This window comes from Gymnoscopelus braueri (genome assembly GCF_963280865.1).
Source record: "Gymnoscopelus braueri genome assembly, chromosome: 14".
Taxonomy (NCBI): Eukaryota; Metazoa; Chordata; class Actinopteri; order Myctophiformes; family Myctophidae; genus Gymnoscopelus; species Gymnoscopelus braueri.
Genome location: NC_137619.1, coordinates 30,415,103 through 30,439,281, shown reverse-complemented (window position 1 = coordinate 30,439,281; position 24,179 = coordinate 30,415,103). Strand labels below are relative to the sequence as shown.

Below are 24,179 nucleotides of genomic sequence, written 5' to 3'. Positions count from 1 at the left end.
TTAGCCCCTCTTATCAGCCCTGTCTTCTTGATCTGTGGTAAGGCTGTAGGATACACAGGGTTTTGGAATAGCTCTGTGTGCGTGTGAGCTCGCGTGCATGCATGTATTTCTGGTCATTGTGGCACCTCAGATATTACCCACACATTGAGAAAAATTACTGACTTTGAAACTTTAAAATCACACATCATAAGTTGCACTGGGTAAGGGACATGTGTGGGAAGTTTCTGTTGGAATGGGATCACATGGCCACTGCTGCTAGGTCCGTTTTAACTGTTACATTGTCCCTGGGCAATGTTGTTGCTTCAATGTTTAAGAAATATAAGATTCAGATACTTTATAGAATAGATAGATACAACATGTAATAAAATATGGCATATTCATGGCCATTATTATCTTATAACATTGCTCCCACAGTCTGGCAAAGTTACTGTAGTGACATCCTTGAATGTATTCTTTGATCCTACTAAAACCAAACCTTTGTGAGTGAACCACCTGTGTACTTACAGTAGCAACTGATATTTTCTGTCTTCACCTTGATGACAGAACGACAATACAGCAGCTGAGTCTGTAGACGTGAATAATGAAGGCCATGTTGACACAGGTGCCATTATGGATATTGGACAATGCAGGTGGATTAGGGGAAGCAGTCTTATGTGTGCAGTTCTGAATCACCGGTACAGTGAATTCATTTAACTTTTAAGACCCATGGAAGAGGTGTTGAAAACATCCTGCATGAGTTACAATACAGTGTGAAATCTCCTGTATTCTGTGGTAAAGGAACATATTTCTATTCATATCTAGCTTTGTGATAATGCACTGGTTGTTTTGAAGCATGTTAATGTTTTAAACTTGAGTGGACAGACGTAATGGATATTTTTTCTTTGTAAGTGATATTTACATTTAAATCGATCTTAGCCAGGCATTATACCCTGCAACCAAACCCAGAAAGGCGATGCTAATTTCTACTACTTGTAAGCATCATTTCTTTTTGTAATGGGACAACATGTTTCAAGCCCTAATAGAAAAATAGCCTGAAAGCAAGAACATGACATATCATTGCCTCATCTGGTACCTGTGTTTTGCCAGCACATCACCCAAGCAGCCATTGTGGCTCAAATCTTATGTGACAAAGCATATGTGACAGTGACACCCGCCCTACCTCACTCTTGTACTGTTTCATGTGCTTCCCTTGTGTCGCGCATTAGCCTTTGGGCTCTTGAACTGAGCTGGTGGTTGTACTTTACAGGGCCCCAAGCATTGCCTTCCATAAAACATACAGGCAGGCTCATTCAATAATCCTCCTAGCCTCTGTGCCTCTGTGTCATGTGATGGGGATGTATGGGATCTTTATACCCCTAGGGTTAGAAATGAGAGTTAATAATTTTCTTCCCTGCTGTCTTGTCAGTTGAACTAATGAGTGAAAGGCTGTGAACTGTGACTGTGGGATGACGGTTTACCTTCCGATTGTCTTCCATAGACCATATTCACACGGCGGCCATGTTTCTATGAAGTCAATGAAAGTAGCCACCCCGGGTGGCGGCACTTTCAATGTTAAATTCCAATATGGCCGCCGTGTGAATATGGTCTATAGAGTGCTGAGTCACCCTGATTCATGCTCTGTCAGCTGCAGGACAGTAAATGTTTAAAATCTCTCCGGGATCCGGAGGATTTATGAAAGATAGCATTGATGTTACGCCAGACCAGTTTAATTAACTGCCCAATTTCTTTTATTTCCGGTCCAGTCATACCTGACTTTCCGTGGCACCTAGCCTACTAGAATGTTGTTTAATTTCACGTGTGCATTATGAAACAATCAAAAGACGATGGAACTTGCACAAAAACTAATTTCACCCACTGTTTTACACCTGTAAACCTGTGATGTAATAATAAAGATGATTCTGATTATGTATTTGGGGAAATGGGATTTTGTTTTTTAAAGATGATCTTTTGTGCTTTATTCTTTAGTTAAGTCGGAGAGTATAGAGACGCTGAAGAAACTTAGGACAGAGAGAGGGGACATGATGGCAGTCGTATTCAAACTTGGGTCCTAGTTCCCTAGAAGAAGCTTATGGTCACTGCATTAACTGGCTGCACCACCAGGCATCCTGATCCCTAGGACTTTTTTCAGTCACCTTGACTGCACACATTTAAAGTGGATTCAAATAGGGCTATTTGCATAGCAGGCTCACTGGCAACACGTGACATCACCAAATAAAGGACTTAGTTGAATTGCTCTATTCAAAATGCTTTATATGGCATTTATCTCGCATCTAGCCAACGTGTAGCTTCGACCCAGGTGATGTGTGACAGGAAGCTAGTGTGTGCCAGAATGGTTGCAAATTAAATACTGTAGAACAGAACTATCTCCATTGGGTAGCTTTGTCCCTATTATCCCCACTGGGTTTCCAACTGCCACGGTTGACATTATCTGTTGAGCTAGCAGCTCTGACCAGATCTAACAAAATGAGGTAAGGGGCAGGGTGTTAACCACCGGCCACGATCCAATTTTCTGTGAAGATTCATTGTTCTCCAACGCTCACTGTGCCACTGTGTGTGACAGTTACTGTATAAAAATGTGCTGTGTAAGCAAAGAACGGAGAGGAGTGACAGAGAGACGGAGAGACGGAGAGTAATAGAGTGAGTGGAAACTGGAAGACGAGGACAAAATGGAGCAGGAAGAGAGGAAGTCAAAACTTGCAGCTACTGTCCATTCTCAGCTGATGAATCCTTAGGGAGCGTTGTCTATTTAAAGGTCACTATTTAAAGACATGCTGCGCTGTCAGAACCTTAAGACACTGTAAAATCCTGAGTATTAGTTTAACTCCCAGTTCAACTCTCAGAGTTAAATTAACACTCAGGGTTTTACTCTGCAAGGCTTGGCGTATCACATTAAGTGCATTAGTATCAGTAGCTGCATCTCCTCCATGACTAGGAGGACTTAGCATGGCAACTGGCAGCGAGGTGGAGGCGGTCACAGTGAGTCGGGTTACACGGCACACAGCATATGGCAGGTGAACAGCACGGCAGAGAGGCGTGTCAAATGGGTTCACTGACTGTGTGTTTGACTGTGAGGACATGCGCTTAGTTTCTACAGGTCAGTTATTATGGGTGATGTCATGTTATCTATGAGGAAGGTTTGGGTGGAGGCCACGTGGGGACCAAAAATCCCCACAAGGATAATAAACTTGACATCATGGGGACATGGTCAGTTCCCCTGGGGTCCGAGCAAAGCATACAATTATTTAAAAGATTCAGGTTGAATAGACGGTTAGGGTTTGGTTTAGTGTTATAGGGACATAAAGGGCAAAAAAAAGGTAACATTTTCATTTTTCACCAAATCCCTAACTATCCCCATGGGGATATAAATACAAATGTGTGCGTGTCCAATGGGAGAGTATGAGTATGGGACAGTTTATGTGTGTCCTTTATGTTTTACCAGTGTTGTTTGTGACTAGCTTTGCTGTTTTCTGTGTGTTTGTGCTTCAACAACAAACATGCTGCTACAGGAATTTATATGCCTTCACTGCAGCAGGTTTAAGTGCAGCACTTATCGATCCAGCACGGTACTTGTGCTTTGACTTCTGCTGAGTTCCAAGACGGAAAGTACGGTGTAATTCAAAATGATGCATGCTGTGTAGATCAGCTGCAGTAGGCACCTTTTCACAATTAATTGTATGCAGTATTTCAGCATTAACCAACTAAGCCATACTTTGTTGTATGAGCATGTAGATCTGCTATTTTTGAAAAACATTTATGTAAAACGCGACATTGTTTGAAGAATTCCCCAAATGTCAGGGTTATTGTGGTTAGATGATCACAGTTTAGTGAGAATTATTATTATGTGTTTAGGCCTTGTCCAACACTAATGGAGAGGCCCATCTGTGCTAAACACATGGCTACATGAACTGTGCATTCTTGATAACAGGTCATAAACGAGATTGTCAGCAGCACAGCTTCCTGAACCTCCTGATATACTACTTTCATAATGGTATTATTTCCTGTTTAGTGCAAGTTCTTGGTAATGTTGTAATATAGATCAAGATAAGATTTTAGAGAGGTGATCATTGTTGGCCATTAGCCTGAGTGATAGGGCGGGGTGCCATCAGGGTCATGTTACACTTTTATGATCTGTTTATCAGCAAGTGGGGGAGGCTGTCTGGCTGGCTGGCTGGCTGGCTAGATCATGAACTTGCCAAAGGATATTTTCCTCATCTTGGAACCCAGCTGTCCATGATGTCATTAATCCAAAAGGAAGTTTCTGTTTCCTGAAACATGATATTTAAGTGTTATGTAATTATATTATAGGATATACCTTTTATTAAATACATTGCAATGGTGACATGCTTTTGGCTGTGCTATAAAAGCTACAGTACTTTACACTTGGAATTTTAGATTTCAGATAGGATTTTTATGCAAAATGCTACAGTTTCCATGTTTGAGTTGTTGTACCCTTAGCTGCGCAGTAATCTTAACCTTTTTTGCATGTATCCCTTCTAACAGCAGAGAGATGAAGTACAAAGTTCAACATGTCAGGCAAGTCCAGGAAGATCCTTTGATTATATTTATGGCGTATCTCCCTTATTTTGAGAGTGTACCATCCATGGAAGGGGACAGGAGATAGATATGAGTCACGCGTGAAATTTAAACAAATGGACAGGGTTAAATTAATACTCAGGATGATACTGTGCACCAATTCAATTAATTCTAGTTTATTGTTTACAGGTTTTGTGAAAAGCCGTAATGAAATGTAGTGCCCCCGGAGCCAATACTTAAAAACAGTAAATTAAAACAAAGCAATGAATTTTAACTACGAAGCTTGTGTTCTTCTCTCCACTGTTTCGCTCTGTTGGTCTTGTTTTATGGTTCACGTCTAAAGTACATTCAAGCTGTGTTATGAGGTGCATGCATGGTTCACTAACTTCCATTCAGTCGTACTGCAAATGCAGGCACTTACAACACACACACACACACACACACACACACACACACACACACACACACACACACACACACACACACACACACACACACACACACACACACGTTGTATTTGCTTCATACCCATTTGATGGCCAGAAGTAACTCACCAAAAGCTTATTACACGGCTACTCACGAACACAATCAATAATTTGACACAGAGTATTGATTTAAAAAGTATATTTGTATTAGCTACGAGCTTCCGCTTCCATTGCAAAGTAAACAAGTAAACAGAACATTGGTATTCTATCACACAATAACAGACCGGATAAGGCCTTGATTGACCCGTCAGAATTGAGTATTAGGCCCGGACCGCTGGCCTAGCAGTCTGTGCACTTCCGAGTCCCGTTCCCGACGATCTTTGTCTCTCCCCATCTCTCTCTCTCCCCGTTTCCTGTCCATCTCCACTACTCTATCAATAAAGGCAGAACAAGCCAAAAATATATATATATATTTCTTTAAAAAAATAAATGGGGAATTGAATTGAGCAAATGCCATTGAGTCAGAGATACACACCATGCCAAAAGTTGACATCCATTACCCTTGAGAGCAAGCTCAGACATTGACTGACAGATCTCTGACAGATCGTGCATTTCTGTGATTATAGTAATCAATACATTTAGTACTTTCAAAATGTTGTGTTTTTTTTTTTTTTTAACCCAATTTCCACTAGGAAGAGTAGAAATTAAGCCTTTGGTTAAACAATGTCAGAGCTCTTATCTGTGTAGCTTGCAGTTGCATAAATGCCTCTAATGACTTCGCTGAAAGTCAGTGACTGACTGACACCTCCGCTGTTGCTAGTTGACACTTATCAGCCTTCCCATCCCAGACAGCCAATCAGAAGTTGAGAATTATACAGGGTTGTCAAACGCCCGCAGTTTTCCAGCAGCCAGGTTCATGTCAAGGTTACATACTGTAGGGAGAACTGACTCTGACACTATCTACACTACAGTATATACTAGTACACACACACACACACACACACACACACACACACACACACACACACACACACACACACACACACACACACACACACACACACATTGAAATACTGTACACCATTAACTGTACTGTGTGTGTGTGGACTCTGACACTATCTACACTACAGTATATACTACAGACAGACACACTGACACGCACGCAGACACGCACGCAGACACACACACACACACACACACACACACACACACACACACACACACACACACACACACACACACACACACACACACACACACACACACACACACACACAGGCACATTGAAATACTGTACACCATTAACTATACTGTGTGAAGTGGGATCAGAGAAAGGAGTGGAGTGCCGCTGCGAGAAATGCAATTAGGTTGATGGAAGTGTGGACATTTGTTCGGAGCCCCATACGTATATGGAGATGAACCAAATCAGATTTCACCACATTAAGAGACCTACTAAGACTAGGAGAATGGTTCCAATGTGTCAACTAAGTGTTGGGTGGATGGATGTGATGGGTTTGGAGCTAAACTCTTATAATGACTATCATGTTCCCTCTGTCTTGGCTCTCCATTCTCTCACAGTCTCAGTCTTTATCTCTTTGTGTAACTCTAAATTAGCCCTTAATCTTTGACTGACAATCTCAGGTACTCAAACAGGTTTGTTATGGCATTATTGTTTGATAATCCTAGAACCGACTGTCCTACACTACTGTTGAAATGTCTGACCCGGTCAGAAATGTATGAATATACTGTAGTTAGTGTACGTTAAATAACCATTAAAGGTTCATAACAAAATATGAGTAGGCTAAGGACACACACACCTCGTTTACTTTGAAAGCACTTTCTTCCTTCCTGACCTTTAGTCCTTCGTTCCCTCCTCTCCTCCCTATCCTTCCTTTCATAATTTCTTAATTCATTTTCAGAAAATTCATGAAAAAAAACGTCTAGTTCTTAGGCTAACCCATTTTAGAGATTGATAGATTTATGGATCGATTTTTATTGTTGGCTGTCCAATTAGAGTAAAGTAGATCAAACTCATGGCATAGGAGTTATGATTTTTTTGACCTTTTAATTGTAGTGCCCATATCAGGCTTGCACACAACTTCCAATCACTGGTGACATTTTCATTTCTCAAATTTACCATTTACCATCACAGGAATGAGCAAAACTGCAGCAGAAGGAGAAAGATAATGAATCGGTCATCTTGAACCCCCTAAAATCCAAGTCAGTGTAAAAATCCAGTCTTTCACACTACTATGAAGAGTGCTGTTGATGTGGCCTGTATCAGACGCCTCGGTGTGGTTTACAAGGCCCAGTGACATCATAGGCACTCGTAAAGAGGAGATATCGAGGGACCAGTTGTGCTCATACACTTTTACTGTCGGCACAGGGGAACGGCAGAGTTAAAGGCACTTTTATAGCTGCCAAGCACGAAACGAGGAGGGCTGGTTGAATTTGCACCATATCTTTAAAAGAACCATAACAAATACCCCTTTTACTGTTATCACTTCAGAGAGAGATAGACTCTGTTATGGTACTTTTTCACAGTTATCATCTAACCCTGCTGCTGTCATAGGGTGGCGTGCAGACTGAGGATTGGCACTTTAGCTCTTTGGAGATTATGTAGCCTGAGCCTTAGACATTCTACTTTAGATTATGTCTTTTCTCCTTTTCCTTTTAAAAGTTCTATCCTTTTTTCTAAATGTGAGATACTGTAAGTAAGATCTCAGACCTTCCATTGTAAGTATAGTGGGTGTAGATGATGTCAGGATAGTGGACATGTTGCTGCTCCTCTCCTCTCCCCACCCCACCCCCCTGGTAGTGTACTGGGCTCCTAAAAATGGCCTATCAAATATTAAATGCACCCTTGAAAGCACTGTTCTCCCCTCACATACACCACACACACACACACACTCACTCACACACACACACACACACACACACACACACACACACACACACACACACACACACACACACACACACACACACACACACACACACACACACACACACACACACACACACACACACACACACACACACACACACACACACACACACACACAAATTGAGACAGACAAAATCAACATCTGAAAAGCCTCTTCCTGTGCTCCGGTCTCGGCCGGATGCCACCTTCCTTTCAGTTCAGTTGATGAAGTAGGCAGAGTGCAGAATGACTTGGCAAAGTCTGGCGTCCTGTCAGTAACAGCTGTGTTTCTCTACCCAGAGTGAGTGGATGAGGGCGGTCTGCAGGGGGGGGGGGGGGGTCAGTGTCGCTAAACTTACTGACTGTCAAGGTAATACTTCACTCCTGGGTATTTGCCTCATTAAGACTAAAAAGTGTAGGATTTTAATGTGGATTGGATTTCTTTCTTAGTTTCACTCGCATTGAGAGGTGGTGTGTGTGTGTGTGTGTGTGTGTGTGTGTGTGTGTGTGTGTGTGTGTGTGTGTGTGTGTGTGTGTGTGTGTGTGTGTGTGTGTGTGTGTGTGTGTGTGTGTGTGTGTGTGTGTGTGTGTGTGTGTGTGTGTGTGCACGCTCGTGTTTGTGTGAGTGGGGGTGTGTGTTTGTTTGTGTGAGTGGGTGGGTGTATTCCTTCCTAGGCTGTGACAGAGCACATAATGTGATGCAGCATGGTGATGGTTGTATCATCTTCAGTCTCCCCATCTTTCAGTACTATGTCTCTCCCGTCTCTTTCTGGTTATGCTGCCCCCTCTGTCATTTGATTTACATCCATTAGTATCTGGCATTAGCACGGCTCCCATGCCTTCTCATTGGATTAGCATCAGTTAGCGTTAGCTCTCTCACTGGTGTTCCCTTACCCACACTTGCTTTTGGCTCTAGCCAAGTGTCAGTATTGCTTTCAACCCTGTCTCATTCAATTGGCATCATCTAATGACAATCTGCGGGTCCTTTCATGGGTGGGTGAGCGATTGGCCTACTAGTGCCCTGACCAGAAACCACCCCGAATTATTACCCCTCTGAGAATCGATGCCGACTTCAAAGGATTCTATCACAACACATAATTACACAAACCTAGAAATGGGTTTCTTTGGGGCAATTTCCGGTGTATGTGTGTGTGTCTGTCTGTGTGTGTGTGTGTGTGTGTGTTTGTGTTTGTTTTTTGTGTGTTTGTGAGACACGAGAAACAAAGTCACTGCTCTCTTCTGTGTAGTATAGTTTGCCGTTTTAACATTATCTCTAAAGGTCATTAGTAATCTAGCATTAGTCACACTAGTACTTAGTTATTCTACTGACTATGGGAGTGCACAATTAATGAAAATGAATAGGCACATTTTGTACCTTGCTTCTCCTCACTGTTACAAAATAATTAATTAAACAATATGAAGCAACATTATTGGTTTTCTCATTTTAACTATAATAGCTGCAGCCCTACTGACTAGTAACTATTCTGCCAGGTACTAGTCACTATAGTAATTTTACTAGTTGCTAAAAATAGATAGTTAATGGGTAATAGTAATAACTATACATTTAGCAGTAGTGCTTTAGAAATGTTTACTATTAAAAACAGACATGTGACCAGTACGATCCAAATTGTCATCGTGTATGTTTTAAATTGCTACAGGAAGGTTGGAATTATGCTTTATGATGAAACAGCCTGCCGTGGTTTAATGTTTGTTAGAGTTGATGGAAAGAACAACTGAGCTGCTAATGAATACACAAGTATGTGAGTGACTTAAAGGAGTCCAGTGTTTCTTTGACTGTGGTAGCAGTGCAGTGTGTGTGTACAAGATTAACATTCGTCTTGGATTTTGCTCAGTTTAAAGCTGAAAACAAACCGGATCCGTAACACAGACAACAGGGGGAAGCTATGTTCGATACTACAGTATGTATGTGGGCTTGTGCTACCATAAAAATAAAACGGGTTTTGTCAGAGTGATGGCCGGCTGGCCTGGGTGCCATCTTGCACTCGTATGACTGGACTTTATGGAGTTATTGATCCGTACAATTGATTAGTTCTGCAGCTCAAATGACGGTTAGATTTACAGTCTCAGAGGCCACACAGTTCTGGCACACAGATAGACTGGCAGATTGGCTCGCTGTACAACAGCTAGGAGAATGAGAGGGAAAGAGAGAGTGATGGAGGGAATGTGGGAGGAGAAGGAAGAGAAGCAAGGTTTACTGTAGACGCCTGCTAAGCCCTGCCAAGGACCAGTCATTGCCAAAGAACAGATAAGAGTTAACCTACTTCAACCCCTTTTTTCTCTGTCATTCTCCATCCCTCCCCCATCCCTCCCTCTGTGTTTCCCTCCAGCCGTCTTCCCCTCTTTACCACTCGTCACGCTCCTTGTTGTTTAGCTCACACCCTTGGTCCAGATAGAATCCCCATCAAACATCTGCTGGATTTGCTTACAAGTATCTCTGGTCATGAAGTCCGAGTCTGTGGAGGAAATGAATGAAAGCAAGACAGAGCATTCAGAAGATGAGAGAAGCAAATTCCACAGACTGTTGCTCAAGGCCACTGTGTGAGGAGGAAGTGACCCCCCCCCCATTCTCTGCCTCGCTGGCTCTCTCCCCACGGTCTGAATTAAGTGAAATAAAATCACTCCCTTCATAAACTTGAAAAACACATGAGTGAAGGTAAGCGAGGTGAGCTGTCACACTATGCTGTTGAGTGATGGAGCTGAGGTTGTGTTGTGATTGGGTGGTATGAGCGTTGGGAGATGGCGACCAACCTTGTGGTGAAGCCGAATGGGGGAGGGGCCTCATTGTATGTAGTAGTGCTGCTCCACTCATGCGTAGCCTCACTGACCCAATGGATCAGAGCCCTGGGGCTGTCACATCTGATCTGCGTCCATCCTGTTGATCCTGAAGAATGCTGTGTGTGTGTGTGTGTATGTGTTTGTGGACGCACGCGCGCGTGTGTGTGTGTGTGTGTCTACTGTCTGTGCATGCACGTTTGAAAGTGACATCTTTGCCAAAACAAATGAGCTGGTTTGTGTTGCAGATCCCTCACCCTGCTCCCTCCTCCCCTTACACAGTACACAGTGAAATTTATGGTCCTTAAAAACTTGATATAAAAGTTTTTAGAAAAAAAGGTAAAAAAAAACCTTCCTCCTGCATGTTCAAATGACCATGGCGTACGCCGGACGGGAAGAAAATATTCCCTCCTTGGTGGGTGGATCAATGGGGGAGGGGGATGCCTATTATTACGTAATACTGGGGAGTACACATTTTAAGAAATAGTCAGATCACAAAAATGTGTTAAATTTCTTTTTTTGGTTGAAGGCACTCCACAGAACTCAAACAGTGTCAACCAAGAAACACAAACACACTCACTCACGTTTAGCCTTCCTTCCTGTATATCTTCCCAGTGCTTACTGACTGTCTTTCCTTGGGGTCGGAAATTAAGGCAGGCAGGAACTCCTCGCTGGCAGGGCGTCAGAATGCTCTCTCCCCAATATATACTAGGAAAGGACCAAAATATGTCATCTCACTGCAGATATCTGCTGAGAGAAAACAGCTGCAGGAGCAATGGACGGTCTCTCTCTCTTTCTTACTCTTTTTGTCTGACGTTCTATGTATCTGTCTGTCTGTCTGGCAATGCCCCCCTCCCAAGCCCATCATTGAGTGTATAACATCCATCAATTATAGAGCTGCACAGTGCACAATTAAGTAATGTAATGGAAAATCATGATTTCAGGTTTCACAATTATATACTTGTGAAAATTGGCAATTCCAGCTTCTTATTTGGTCAGCTGTTGCTCCTTGCCCTCACCATTAAGATCATCATCATACGATCTCCCAGCAGGCTCACAGAGGCACAGTAAGCATAGGCGATTATTACATACTATTTGTCAAAGGGATGGCAGTAAGCAATAAGCACTATGAACAACAAAGGCATTACAAATAGTATAAAATATAATGATGAATTATTGTGATTAATAATCGTGATTGCAACATTCAGCAAAGTAATAAGGACTGTCATTTTTGTCATTGTGCAGCCTTACTGTACCATTAATAAAACAAAACGCAGTTGATGATGAGAAGCTTGAGAAATTAATCAATAAGTCTTTTTAATAGACTTTAAAAAGCAATGTAGTGCGATATTGTGCCTAATTTAGCTTTCTTTTCTATGAGCCAAAACAACAGTCAGCTTTCTGACTGTATTGACCTTCATCTAACAAATCATAACTCAGTTTAGCATTCATGCTTTGGATTCAAGGTCTTTCCTGTTTTTGCACGGCATCTGCATGGCTTCTCTCTTACAGAATTTGCGGCTTATGCATTGCATTGTGCTTTCAAGTGCAGCGTTTTTACACATGCACTGCCCTTGACCTCAACATTACATCACTAGGTGTGCTATTTGATGATCCATCCCCAATATCAAGGCTTAATCCATTAATTCCGGGAAATGTCATGTTAAGATTTCTTTGGCTATTCAAAAATAGCAGCTCTACAAGCTCATAGCACGGCACTCGTCGCCAGGCTATGAGCTTTTAGATATGCTATTTTTGAAAATTTGTGCAAATCATTTTTGAAGCGAAATTTTTTTTCTCCAATCTTTGCTTCTGGGGGGTTCCTGGAACAAAATATTTTGAGATGGGGTTCCGTGGCCAAATACATATAATTCTGGGGTACAACATTTTCACGATTTTTCAAAAATAGCTGATGTACAAGCTCATCTATGAGCTTGTAGATGTGCTATTTTTGTATAGCCAAAGAAATCTAAAATGACACAGATGCGTTCCCGCATTGAATGGGTTAATGAGTGGCTTCACATATAGGCCAGGGATGCCGTTGTTTGTTGTTGTGCTTGGTAATGGTATTGGCCATGTTTTTATATGCTGGTGATTTTCATGGATGTTTATTTACTAAACTGCTGTGGGGGGATGGGCTTGCTTTCAGATGGAAGGGTGACAGATGGTGTGCTTGGGTTACTGCCCTACCTTTGAATGTGTGTCAGTCAGTTCAGCTGTTTTGCCTAAATGCCTTTTTTTGTTGTTTATCCTGGGGCTGTTTTGGACTTTGTGTATGTTCCAGTTTGGGCTGAAAGACCACTGTGTCATAGGGAATGCACTGTGCCGGCCCCTGATTTAATTTGCTTGCGGCACTAGTAGTACACTGCTCACAGTCACAGTGTACTTGTCCCGCAAGCAAATTAGATCAGCCCAGATGCGGAATGGCATCATATTATATGCCCTTAGATGTCGAGGAAATCTGTAATACTCAAATGTATGACATTACATTCATTGAAATATAGTACTATGATCAGGTATTCATATCATGTGACCTCATCTCATTTAATCTATAGATAATCTATTGACTAATACATACTGGCTATCTTTAAATCATTTTTTAAGCCTAATTTATACTTTGTCGTGCAAACATAAATAGCTGACACATCACACGTCAGGTTTCTCAATTGAAAATCAGTTATTTTCAACACTTGTCGTACGTATAAATTAGCATGTGGCTAACCCTTTTAGTTTTTATACCAAGGTTACGTAGTCTATTCTAGATCCATCAATCAGATTCTTGTAAAGGGATAAAGAGTATTTGTGGAGGGGCTTTGTGGTAATTATTCAAATGACCCAGATGGGAAGATGTTTGCCCCAGCGGTTGGTGGACTTCCTGAAATGATATGATGATGGATGTCAAACTGGATATCAATGGAACCTAGGTAATGCTGGGGGAGCTTTGGCACTAGACCCCCCCCCCCCCCCCAATTAGACTTCTAATGACACACATGCACATTGCCCCACCATTTTCACCAGGCCAAGAGGCTTTGGCTGTCCTGCCTGTGAAGGTTGACCTCATTATGTGGGCATGCGCGTGTTATGCCTTCATGTGTGCCTACAGGATATTATGTGTGTGCATGTTTGTGAAGCAGACTAGTAGCAAGATACCTCTAGCGATGGGAATGTATTGGGTGTTTATTTATTTTTTAATGGTGGTGATGTGTGAATGGTGAATGCGGCCCAGTGTGTGGCGTAATGTAACCTTTTCCAGACGGGAGACTCACATTGTAGCACACCACCCCTCTCCTATCCCCTCCAAGTGAATTACTGCCCCAATGTCTCCTGCTGCCTCTGGGCCAGTTTGGGAGCTGTGGCAAACAAGTAATAACCTTTAGTCTACAATGGGACAATACAATGGGACAATACACAGTACACACATGTAACACAACATTACATTTCTTCTTTTTCTTTCTTCTTTTTTTCCGTGGGGGTGGGCATTGCTTTATTAATAGTATAGAGAGGAAACTGAGGACAGCAGGAGAAGGATATGCAACACAGGTCCAGCTGGAATTGGAAATTGTGATTAATCAACACCACACCATATAATTCCAAAGAGAAGACATGTCATTAAGATATCCATTCCAAAAAGGTAATATACTGGCAACCATCTTACCTATTCTGAACTTGCTCTGACCCTTTGTCAAGTTTTTATGCCTCCGGGTTTTCAGGGTGTCTGTCAGTATTATGTACAGTACAGTACTTCAGAATTAATTCAATTTGGCAAACATCCACTTGGACTCAAGGATGAACTGATACACATTTAGTGGTCAAAGTTAAATGTCACAGTGACATCTCAAATCACGATTTTAGCCAGAATTCAACAATTAATAAGCTAATTATGGCAGAATTTGAAACTGATTCCAATAGCATAAAACGATTCAGTTATGACATTGTTTTCCCCAAAACATCAAAGATCACTGTGATATCATATTGTTCTGCAAAAACCCTTTCCTGATCATTATTTAATGCTATGATTCAGAAACAGAAGGGGAGATAGTGACCATATTTGTTTGGATACTGAATTGGTGACACAAATCTTAGGTGCCCACCTTGAAACTGTGGTGATTGTATCGATTTTCTGTGCTGCCAGGTTGAAGATGTGTATGAAGCATCCAAATTTTTTTATTCATACTCCTAGCTTCTTAATCTTTGCTTAAAAGATTAATTAAAATCAGTTTTATTATTATACCCCTATATCACAAATCAACAATTTGCCTCACATCATTTACACCCAGGTAAAGATGGAGATATCATCGTTGATGACGTAGCCTAATCTTGCATCTCTACACTATCCGGTCCTATTCTGGCCTGCTGCACAGGTCATCAGTATTTGTGTTTTTCATGTGCATTCATTTGTTTTCAGCTAAACGCTAAGCAAAACACACACATGGACACCTAATCTGAATGCCCCCTGACTTTGTTGCATTTTCTGTTGAGCTGCTTTCACTAAGCATCTCACCCTGTCTCCATCTACGCAGTAAAAATCCTCCGTGTTAATTCATGCATTTGTCACTCTTGGAATGTACAAACGGACCCTTTTGGGTCCATTTGGTTACATTTGTCCACTCTCAGAGTTACATTAACACTAAGGATTTGTACTGTAGTTGTAGTATACACCTGTATGTATATATAAACTTTCTAATTCATACTGACATGTGTAAAGTAATGCCAGACTCTCTGTTGCCCTTGGTCCTTTTAGGCAAAATCATATTGCTGTCCATAGTTGGCAAACATTACCCAGGTAAAGATGGAGATATCATCGTTGATGACGTAGCCTAATCTTGCATCTCTACACTATCCGTTCCTATTCTGGCCTGCTGCGCAGGTCATCAGTATTTGTTTTTCATGTGCACTCATTTGTTTTCAGCTAAAAGCTAAGCAAAACACACACATGGACACTTAATCTGAATGCCCCCTGACTTTGGTGCATTTTCTGTTGAGCTGCTTTCACTAAGCATCTCACCCTGTCTCCATCTACGCAGTAAAAATCCTCCGTGTTAATTTATGCATTTGTCACTCTTGGAATGTACAAACGGACCCTTTTGGGTCCATTTGGTTACATTTGTCCACTCTCAGAGTTACATTAACACTAAGGATTTGACTGTGTACCAACCCTCGCCTGCCATCTGGCTGCTCTGGGGAGCTGAAATCACCACTAAGTTCCTGCACTAGCCAAACGGATGCAACCTGCAGGTGCAGCCCGACAGCCCGTAGACACACGCGGTGTGACCGATTGGAACTGAATGAATGTGACGGGAACTGAATGGCGGTGGCCCTGTGTTCTCTCTCCAACGGCCTAACGCCAGTTCACTGTTCACAGCAGGCTGGCTGCCTTCCCAGCCTCTGTGTTCTCCTGTCTCTTGGGCTCTCTCTCTCTCTCCATCCGTCCCGTCCTGTTCTTGCCTGGGCAATGTGTTTGTGCCATGTCCTCCAATTGACTGTGCCAGCCACAGGTCACATGGGAGGCTCTTCAGAAACCTCTGAAACCCCCTCTCAAAACACACACCAGCTCGTGATCTTCTATTAAAGAATATTGTCTTTGTTCTATAATATTTCCCAATTGCTTTTGGGAGGGATTTATAGTACCTTTTAGTAGAATTTTTTATGTCTGTACTGTATGATCTCACAGCCAGGAAGATCAGTGATGAGACAAATGTGCTGAAATCGTAACCATTAAGCCAAGAAGACTAGACGTAGTCCCAATTCATTTGATAAGCCTTGCCAGATACCCCCCCCCCCCACATACAGTGCACACTGCACAGTATATGGTATGGTCAACTTGGTACATGGAAATAATACCAGTCAGAGAATCCTTTTATACTCGTTAACTTCTGCAGAGCAGAGATCAGAGAGAGAGAGCTCCATCCATGATGTCACCTTATTAACTCCTTGTTATAAGTATAAGGCTTTCATTTCATACACAATCTATTTACAGTAATGCTACTTGTATGCAAATGACAAATCCGTATGAGAACTCAATAAATAGCTAGATTAATCAATCGGGATTTTTTTTTACATAAAATATAAATATATATATATTTTTGTATTAGTCAATAGATCAGAACTGGGCTGAGCAAACAAGTAATTGTCAGGGAAGTGTAATACTTACCTACTCAAATAGAGATTCAGAAATAGCCTTGAATGATAGTTTTCTGACAATGAATCAGGCCACTAAGCCTCAGTTATGATCGTATATGCCCATATATGGGCATGGTCATGCGCATATATGGAGATCCCTGATGTCATCAGTATATGCCCATATATGGGCATGCCCCCTTTTGTGCCCATATATGGAGTTGACTGATTTGTTTGCGCCTGATTTCACGATGACACATTGAGGTTAGACAATACACTCCATATTTGGGCATAGCTACATTGGAACTCCTAACCATATGGTTATGGCTGAGTCATGGTGACTCTGAGGTCCGCTGGCCGGATGGCCGGTCGGTCCTCCCTTAAGCCAATTTCAATATATGATAATTGGAATAATTGTAAAGAGGGAAATTATTTCTGGTCGGGAAAGGAAATGTACTTTAGTATTAGGGGTGGGACGATATGGGTACCTCACGATACGATATGTATCACGATATTAGGCCCACGATAACAATATATATCACGATATCTGAAAATGCCGATATATTGCGATATCACGATATATTGCATGAAATTTCACCAACGATATATCACGATATCTGAAAATATCGATATATTGCGATATCACGATATATTGCATGAAAATTCACCAACGATATATCACGATAGTCCTTGTATTCAATTCATAAACACATAAAATAGCACCAAACAGTTCAAAATCATCATTACACAAATACAGAGTAGGAAAAACAACGTATCACAAACTTAAAAAAAAATAAAAAGGTATATATTTTTTTAATATCGATATTTTCCGGGAGGATATCGATTATTTATCGCGGGAGAAAGTATCGCGATATATCGATATATCGATATATCGTCCCACCCCTATTTAGTATACAGTCTTGATATACAGTCTTATCTGTCTCTCACTGTCTGTCTGTCTGTCTGTCTATCTCTGTCCTAGGTCTGTGTGATTCCATGCCCATCCATGCCAGTCCTGGCATCTAATGGAAGAAAAGGCGCCCATCCGGTCTGCTATGGTGTCCAGACTGCCTAAATTCGGTGCCCGACCTTCTGGCTCCTTGTCCAATGGCACTCCGCAGACCACCCCCACTACCCAGGAGGTCAAGACCACCCCTTCAGTAACCTGCACTAATGGTGTGGTCCGTGCCTCTTCTTTTTCCCTGAAGTGGCGGAGAGATGGAGGTAATACTCCCGCTACCTCCACCAACCCTGAGGTGGGAGCCTGTGAGGACAAGGCCCAGAGTCAGCCCACGTCAACGGGCAAGGAGGTGGTGAAGAGCGGAGCCCCAGGGACCCCCAGGCTACGGCGGTCTGCTCCATCACCGGTGGCCATCTCTAGCCCTAAGACCATTCCCAAGCAGACCTCAAAGTTGAATCCCAAAGCAGGGACCAAGCTTGCCCAGAGCCCGCTCAACGGATCTCTCAAATCAGCCCAGAATGGCTCCAGTTGCCCCACTCGGCCGGGGACAACCTCTGGGTCAGAATCGCGCCTGGCACGCCCGAGGGCTGGCTCTGGCACTCACCGTAGCAGCTCCCAGGACAGCCTGTCCCAGTCCAGTGACGGCCTCCAGGCGCTGACGCCAGACAACATGGTGCGCTCGCACAGCTTCACTCACTTCAAGCAGATCCCCTCGCCCACCAGCCTGCCCATGATACGGTCCTTCTCCTTCAACCGGGCCGTGGAGCTGGCCAAGCCCCTGGCCAACACCCAGCTCCGCCCACCGCGCGTCAGCTTCCTCAAATCCCCGCAACTGAGCAGCGGCAGGGTGGGCCTGGGAGGCTTGGGCGGCGGTCTCGATTGCGGAGGAGGTCTCGGTCTCGGATTTCAGTACAGCAGAACCTCTCCGACGTCCACCACCCTCTCGTCCCCCTTGTCCTCTACTGCTCCCACGCCCACCACCCCCAGTGCTCTGAAGAAGCCCCTGCTCCCCAGCTGTGTGCTCAACAAGCCCTCAGGTGGCGCCGACGCTGGCTCTCTGAGCTACAGACTGGCCAGACCCGTGCAGGCAAGGCAGCAGAAGCCCCTGTTCACTGGGCGGGTTAAAGGGGATATTAGACCAGTGACCTCCCCCGGGAGTGGAGGGATGGTGGATATAGCGGTAGACCTCGATTCCCCAGGGGAGAATGAGAAAGCAGACCCCCCCAGTAACAGTGATTGTAGCTCTGGGATAGGAGCATTGGAGGACATGTCCCTGTCTTCGGCCTCCTCTCTGGAGCGCGGGGACACCAGCGAAGAGTTTCTGGATGACTTGGAGAGCGTGGGCGATGGGCTTAGTGACTTGGACCTGCCTGACAACAGAAAGATTGGCAGTGCTACCCAGAGCCGGCTACGCAGCTTCCTCAGTGAGACCATGGACTGGGCCAACATGGGCCTTGCAGGTGATAGATTATAAAAAAAAGAAAAAAAGAATAGACAATTTTATACGGTGTAACCAAAACAATGCATGACAAGATGAAGTGAAAGTCAAGTTATATATATATATAGACAGTTAATTAGTTAGTTAGTATAATATGTACAGTGTGTGTGTATGTATACAGTATATAAAATGATATATGTTATTGGTGACTAATTTTTTAAGATTTCAATTTCCATTGGATCAAATGGAGATGTATAGTAGACAATCAACACAATAGACGACCTTCCAGAAACAGAAAGCCTGTGTATTTGTCACATTGAACGCTGCAGTGATTTGTGGAGTTCTGTTCACAAACAACTTGCTATTAATTGCAAACGATTGGACAGGGAGACCACACTGATATGAGACTTCATGAGTTGTTTCCTTTCCAATACTCATTTACTGTTCATGTTAACCACTTAAGGCATATACACTATTTTGAGCGAAAATAGCCAATCTACAAGCTCACAACGCGTCGCATCGCAGCGCTTGTGAGCGTTTTTGAAAACGTTTGAAAACATTTTACAATATTAATGACATTTCCAAAATAGAGACGCCAGGTTGAAAGTGCTAATGCAATACTGCTGGCATTATTACTACTTTTGCTAATTGCGAACGCGGAAGGAGGCGAGCGAAGCGTGCCTCCGCCCAAGTGGAGCTTACTATGAAACCGTGCTCGGGTTGTGTGTGTGCACTGCCTGTGTGCAGCCGCGCCCCCTTGTGACTCACGCTCTCATTGGCTGCTGACAGATCTCAGAGTGGAGCTTACTATGAAACCAACCCGATCGCCCCCCAAACACGGTGAAATAGCACGGATTGACAAACGGCAATTTGTCAGAGAACCATATCCCCCCCATTAACTTCAATACGAGGCGGAGGCAGTCACGTGACTTTCTCTCTACGCTCTCCCCATCACGGTGAAATAACACGGATTACAAGTCCGTAAATACACAACATAACAATTTAAAAAAGACAAAAAAAAAATTGGGCTGCGTTCGCTTCCCGCGTTCGCACGTCTTACTTGTGTTGCAGTAACTGAGTTGAGCTATAACCTCTGCATGTGTGTGTGTGCTATTGTACCTCTCCTGCAGGTCATAAGGAGGAGGTGACTGCTGTGCATGTGTCCAGGAGCCCTCTGGCGCTGTCCTCAGATGGGGGTGACTTCCTCCACGGCTCCTCACTGGAGCTGTCCCCCTCCAACAGCTCTGGGGGAACGTACATGTGGGACGAGGAAGGGCTGGAGCCTCTGGGAGGTCCCGGTACACATCCCTGCGACGGCTACGACGACTCTGAACTCAACAGCATGGTCAGTCCCCCACTCTGCCCGTAACACTGTTTCTGTGTAGATGAAAACAATAGACAGAGGATTTCCTAGTCTGGCTCTTCCTTTATGCCTCTGTATTTGTCAAGTGGTATATTGTACTGTTGCATGTTTCAGAATGGCTAAGAATAAAACCGGGTAGCGTCAGCCGTCATTGCATGCAACAGCCCTGTAGCAGCATGGTGACTCCAACTTCACCTTCAACTTGTATTGTCACATCACAGGTTTACAGGTGTAAAAGTGTGGGTGTCATTATTTTTGTACAAAATCCCAAAGTTTTTCAGTTTCAAGAAAAGAGTCATAAGGGCAAAGAATAGAGAAAGAAACAGGGAAACAAAGTCAGAAGACAAGAAGGCACAATGTCAAATATACAACGTCAAATAAACAAAAGGTGCATTGAAAAGATTGGAACAAAAGGAGGCAGAAATCTTCTTGTCCAAGTAGAAGAAAGGCAAGGCAAGTTTATTTATAGCACATTTCAACCAGAAGGCAGAAGGCAAGTGCATAAAACATAAAACATTAACCCATTGAGACCTGAAGCCGATTCTACATGTCTCCTAAATCTCAACAGTATTCTGAAAAACGTATGTTTCTATATCAGTGGTGCTCAATCTTTTTCATGTCAAGGACCCCCAAAAGTATATGTATTTGGCCGCGGACCCCCATCTCAAAATATTTAGTTCCAGGGACCCCCAGAAGCAACGATTTGAGTTAAAAAATTTCGCTTTAAAAAAATATATATTGAAAGATTTGCGCACATTTTCACGATTTTTCAAAAATAGCAGATCTACAAGCTCGTAGCGCGGCACTCGGTGCCTATGAGCTTGTATATCTGCTATTTTTGAATAGCCCAAAGTGTAAAATAATGCTTTTTTAGCTCAAATCTAAAAATGACACAGTTCCAGGTCTTAATGGGTTAAGCATTGGGATATGAAGACACAGAGCATTAACAGTACGTTAGTTAGCCTTAGGAATCAACGGTTCCCTAGTCATGTGGCCCATAGGGCAGGAGCCTATCACCTGTTTTCTGTAGCGCGAGGCGGCTTGATGTACAAGTACAAGTACACCCCCTGGACATGACGCTAGTGTGTCGCAGGGACTTACCCAATCCAACCCTTGAGACTGAGCGCCAAGCAGTTGGGTCCCATTTTGTTTTAGTCTTTGGTATGAGGGCCCTGTGGTAGGACACTCCAACCACAAGGCCACTGAGCTGATCGCATTAAGCATTAATTTGCTATGAAAACAAAAGAAAAAACAGACAAATAAGAATAAAATTACATTGCAGAACTAATTTTACAAAATAAAAAAAATAAAAAAAATCTAAAAGGAAGGAAGTGGCAAACAGAAATGTCTTTAGCTTCGATTTAAAAGAACTGAGAGTTGTACCAGACCTGCAGTTTTCTGGGAGTTTGTTCCAGATATTTGGTGCATTAAAAAAACGTCTCCACGTTTGGTTCTGATTCTGGGGACAGAAATCAGACCCGTCTCAGACGACCTGAGAGGTCTGGATGATTCATGATATAGCGCAACAGAAATGTATTTTGGCCCTAAACCATTCAATGCTTTATAAACCAACACTAGTATTGTGCAATCATTTCTTTTGCCGACAGGGAGTCAATGTAAAAATCTAAGAACTGGAATTATATGATCCACTTTCTTGGTATTAATAAGGACTTGAGCAGAACTCCTCAACGTCAAGATAACAGAGGAGATGGTAAATGACCCCAGATATATTGGAGACGTCTCACTAGGATCCAACAGCGGTTACACTTGCATTGCAGACAGAGTGTCTTTGTTAACAACCAGAAGGTGTTGCTCCTCTTCTACCATGCTGTAGTTGAGGGCATCCTGCAGTATGGCATCTCAGACAGGTGTGGCAACCTCTGTGTACAGCTGAAAGCCCAGATTACCTGGCTAACATGAGTCAGGCAGCATCCCACACTCAAGGCTGCAGACAGGCCCAGAAGAAGATTATTTCAGACCCCACCCATGTCCTCCACCCTGAATATCAGCTTCTTCCTTTATAGGCAGACGCTTCAGAGTCCCCTGTGCAAGCTTTTTTAAGCTCTCCTTTGTCCATCAAAGCCCTAAATGAAAAACTAGCTAGTGCCACAACCCCGTAGCACTGATTGTATTTGTGTATTTGTGTATGTATATGCATTTTAACTATAAATCAACATGTCATTTTTATGAGGATTTTATGTTCATCTTATTGCACATACTTATGTCGCCTAGAGTGTATCGTTCAATGAGTAGTGTGCAATTTGGTGGCAGTCTGTGTTCTGCATTTTATCTGTATGAATGCACTATATTGTTACGCCATATTCTATGTGTGTCCGTGACAAATTCCCCCCCTGTGGCCAATCAAGTCTATCCTATCCCATAGAATCCCTGTGCCTTGTGCAGGTGAGAGACATCACAGCAGCAGATTATCAAACATGTACATGTAAGTGACAATGACAGTAGCGTAATCATCAGTGGAGCGTAATCATAATCGCACATAATGCAGTGATAATGCCTGTGTGACGGCCTGTGTGTCTTCAAGACTGACATGGCGACATTTCTCTGTGCTGGTCATGGTTGACAGGTGGAATATGCTTCATAGTCTGGTATGGCTTTTGATACATAGTTATTGCTTGCCTGGCCATGAACAGATTGTGTCCTTGATGATCCGGTCAGCCCGCCTCTCGTATATCCTGGAGGGAGGGAAGCTCACCTTGGACATGCTGGGCCGCCCTCACCACCCACTGTGGTCGACGGCGGTGCATGCTGCTGAAAAAGAAGCCCTAATAAATGAAGCACCTGGTTCATATCCAAAATGTCTTTTCACATTATAATGAAGAGAAAGGATTTAGAGTGAAAAAGTGCATTAATTTCTCAAATTTCTCTTCGAAAGACCTTTAATTCCCCTTCATTTGGGCAGAGTATTCCAGTTTCACTTAATGTTGACCCCTGTAGAAGGCACAGGGCATTCATGCAGTATATTTTATTCCTGCTAACGCTCAGACACATCATAGGATGTACTTTAGTCCCTTGGCAGGCAAACCCAGTTCCTCCCAGGATGCCTCAGTGTACTTTACGTGCGTTTAGTCCATTAATCGATCCTACTGCTGAAGGATTCTGCCTCCGTCCCTACACTAATTAGGGATTAAAAGAGCAGAACTAATGCTGAAATGGAAAGATTAAATGGCTCAGACTTTTCTTGCCAGCTCCCAGCCCTGATTTCATACCAAGGAATGTTGACCCAGGCAAAACTATATCTGGCTGTTTATTATTTTTTCACCCTCTTTGGTTCTCTGTGTTCCAGTGCCATGGCACATGATCTCAGGAATGGTTAAAGAGCTTAATGAGCCAGATTAGAAAGCACATAATTGACATAGGTGATTATGTGCTTTCTAATCTGGCTCACATGCTTTGTTTTTGTCTTATGATGAGGGTTATAAGGATTTACCATGTGTTGTAGAGGCACCAAAACACACAGTTTAGTCTTCAATGGATTTGCTGTAACTGAGGTAAAAGTAGGAGAGGAGTGAGTGGTTGTGTGTGTGTGTCATACATCTGCACACAGATGTATGTAAGTGTGTACTGTATAGATAGATGTGCCCATGTACTGTACGTGTGCACAC

General features: G+C 43.0%; 1 protein-coding gene across 3 annotated transcripts in view; it reads left to right on the top strand.

Annotated features, from left to right (window-relative positions):
- ccser2a (coiled-coil serine-rich protein 2a) overlaps positions 1-24,179 on the top strand; it is an 85,034-nt gene that overhangs the window by 2,915 nt on the left and 57,940 nt on the right. For 2 of the 3 annotated variants that reach the window (XM_080448705.1, XM_080448707.1), the window contains exons 2-3: positions 17,777-19,215; positions 20,324-20,538. In XM_080448705.1, the coding sequence (XP_080304831.1) occupies positions 17,820-19,215; positions 20,324-20,538 (1,611 nt within the window). In that variant the 5' untranslated portion in view covers positions 17,777-17,819. Of the gene's footprint in view, positions 1-8,229; positions 8,255-17,776; positions 19,216-20,323; positions 20,539-24,179 lie in introns of those variants that run through there. The other variant, XM_080448706.1, reaches the window with a different exon arrangement.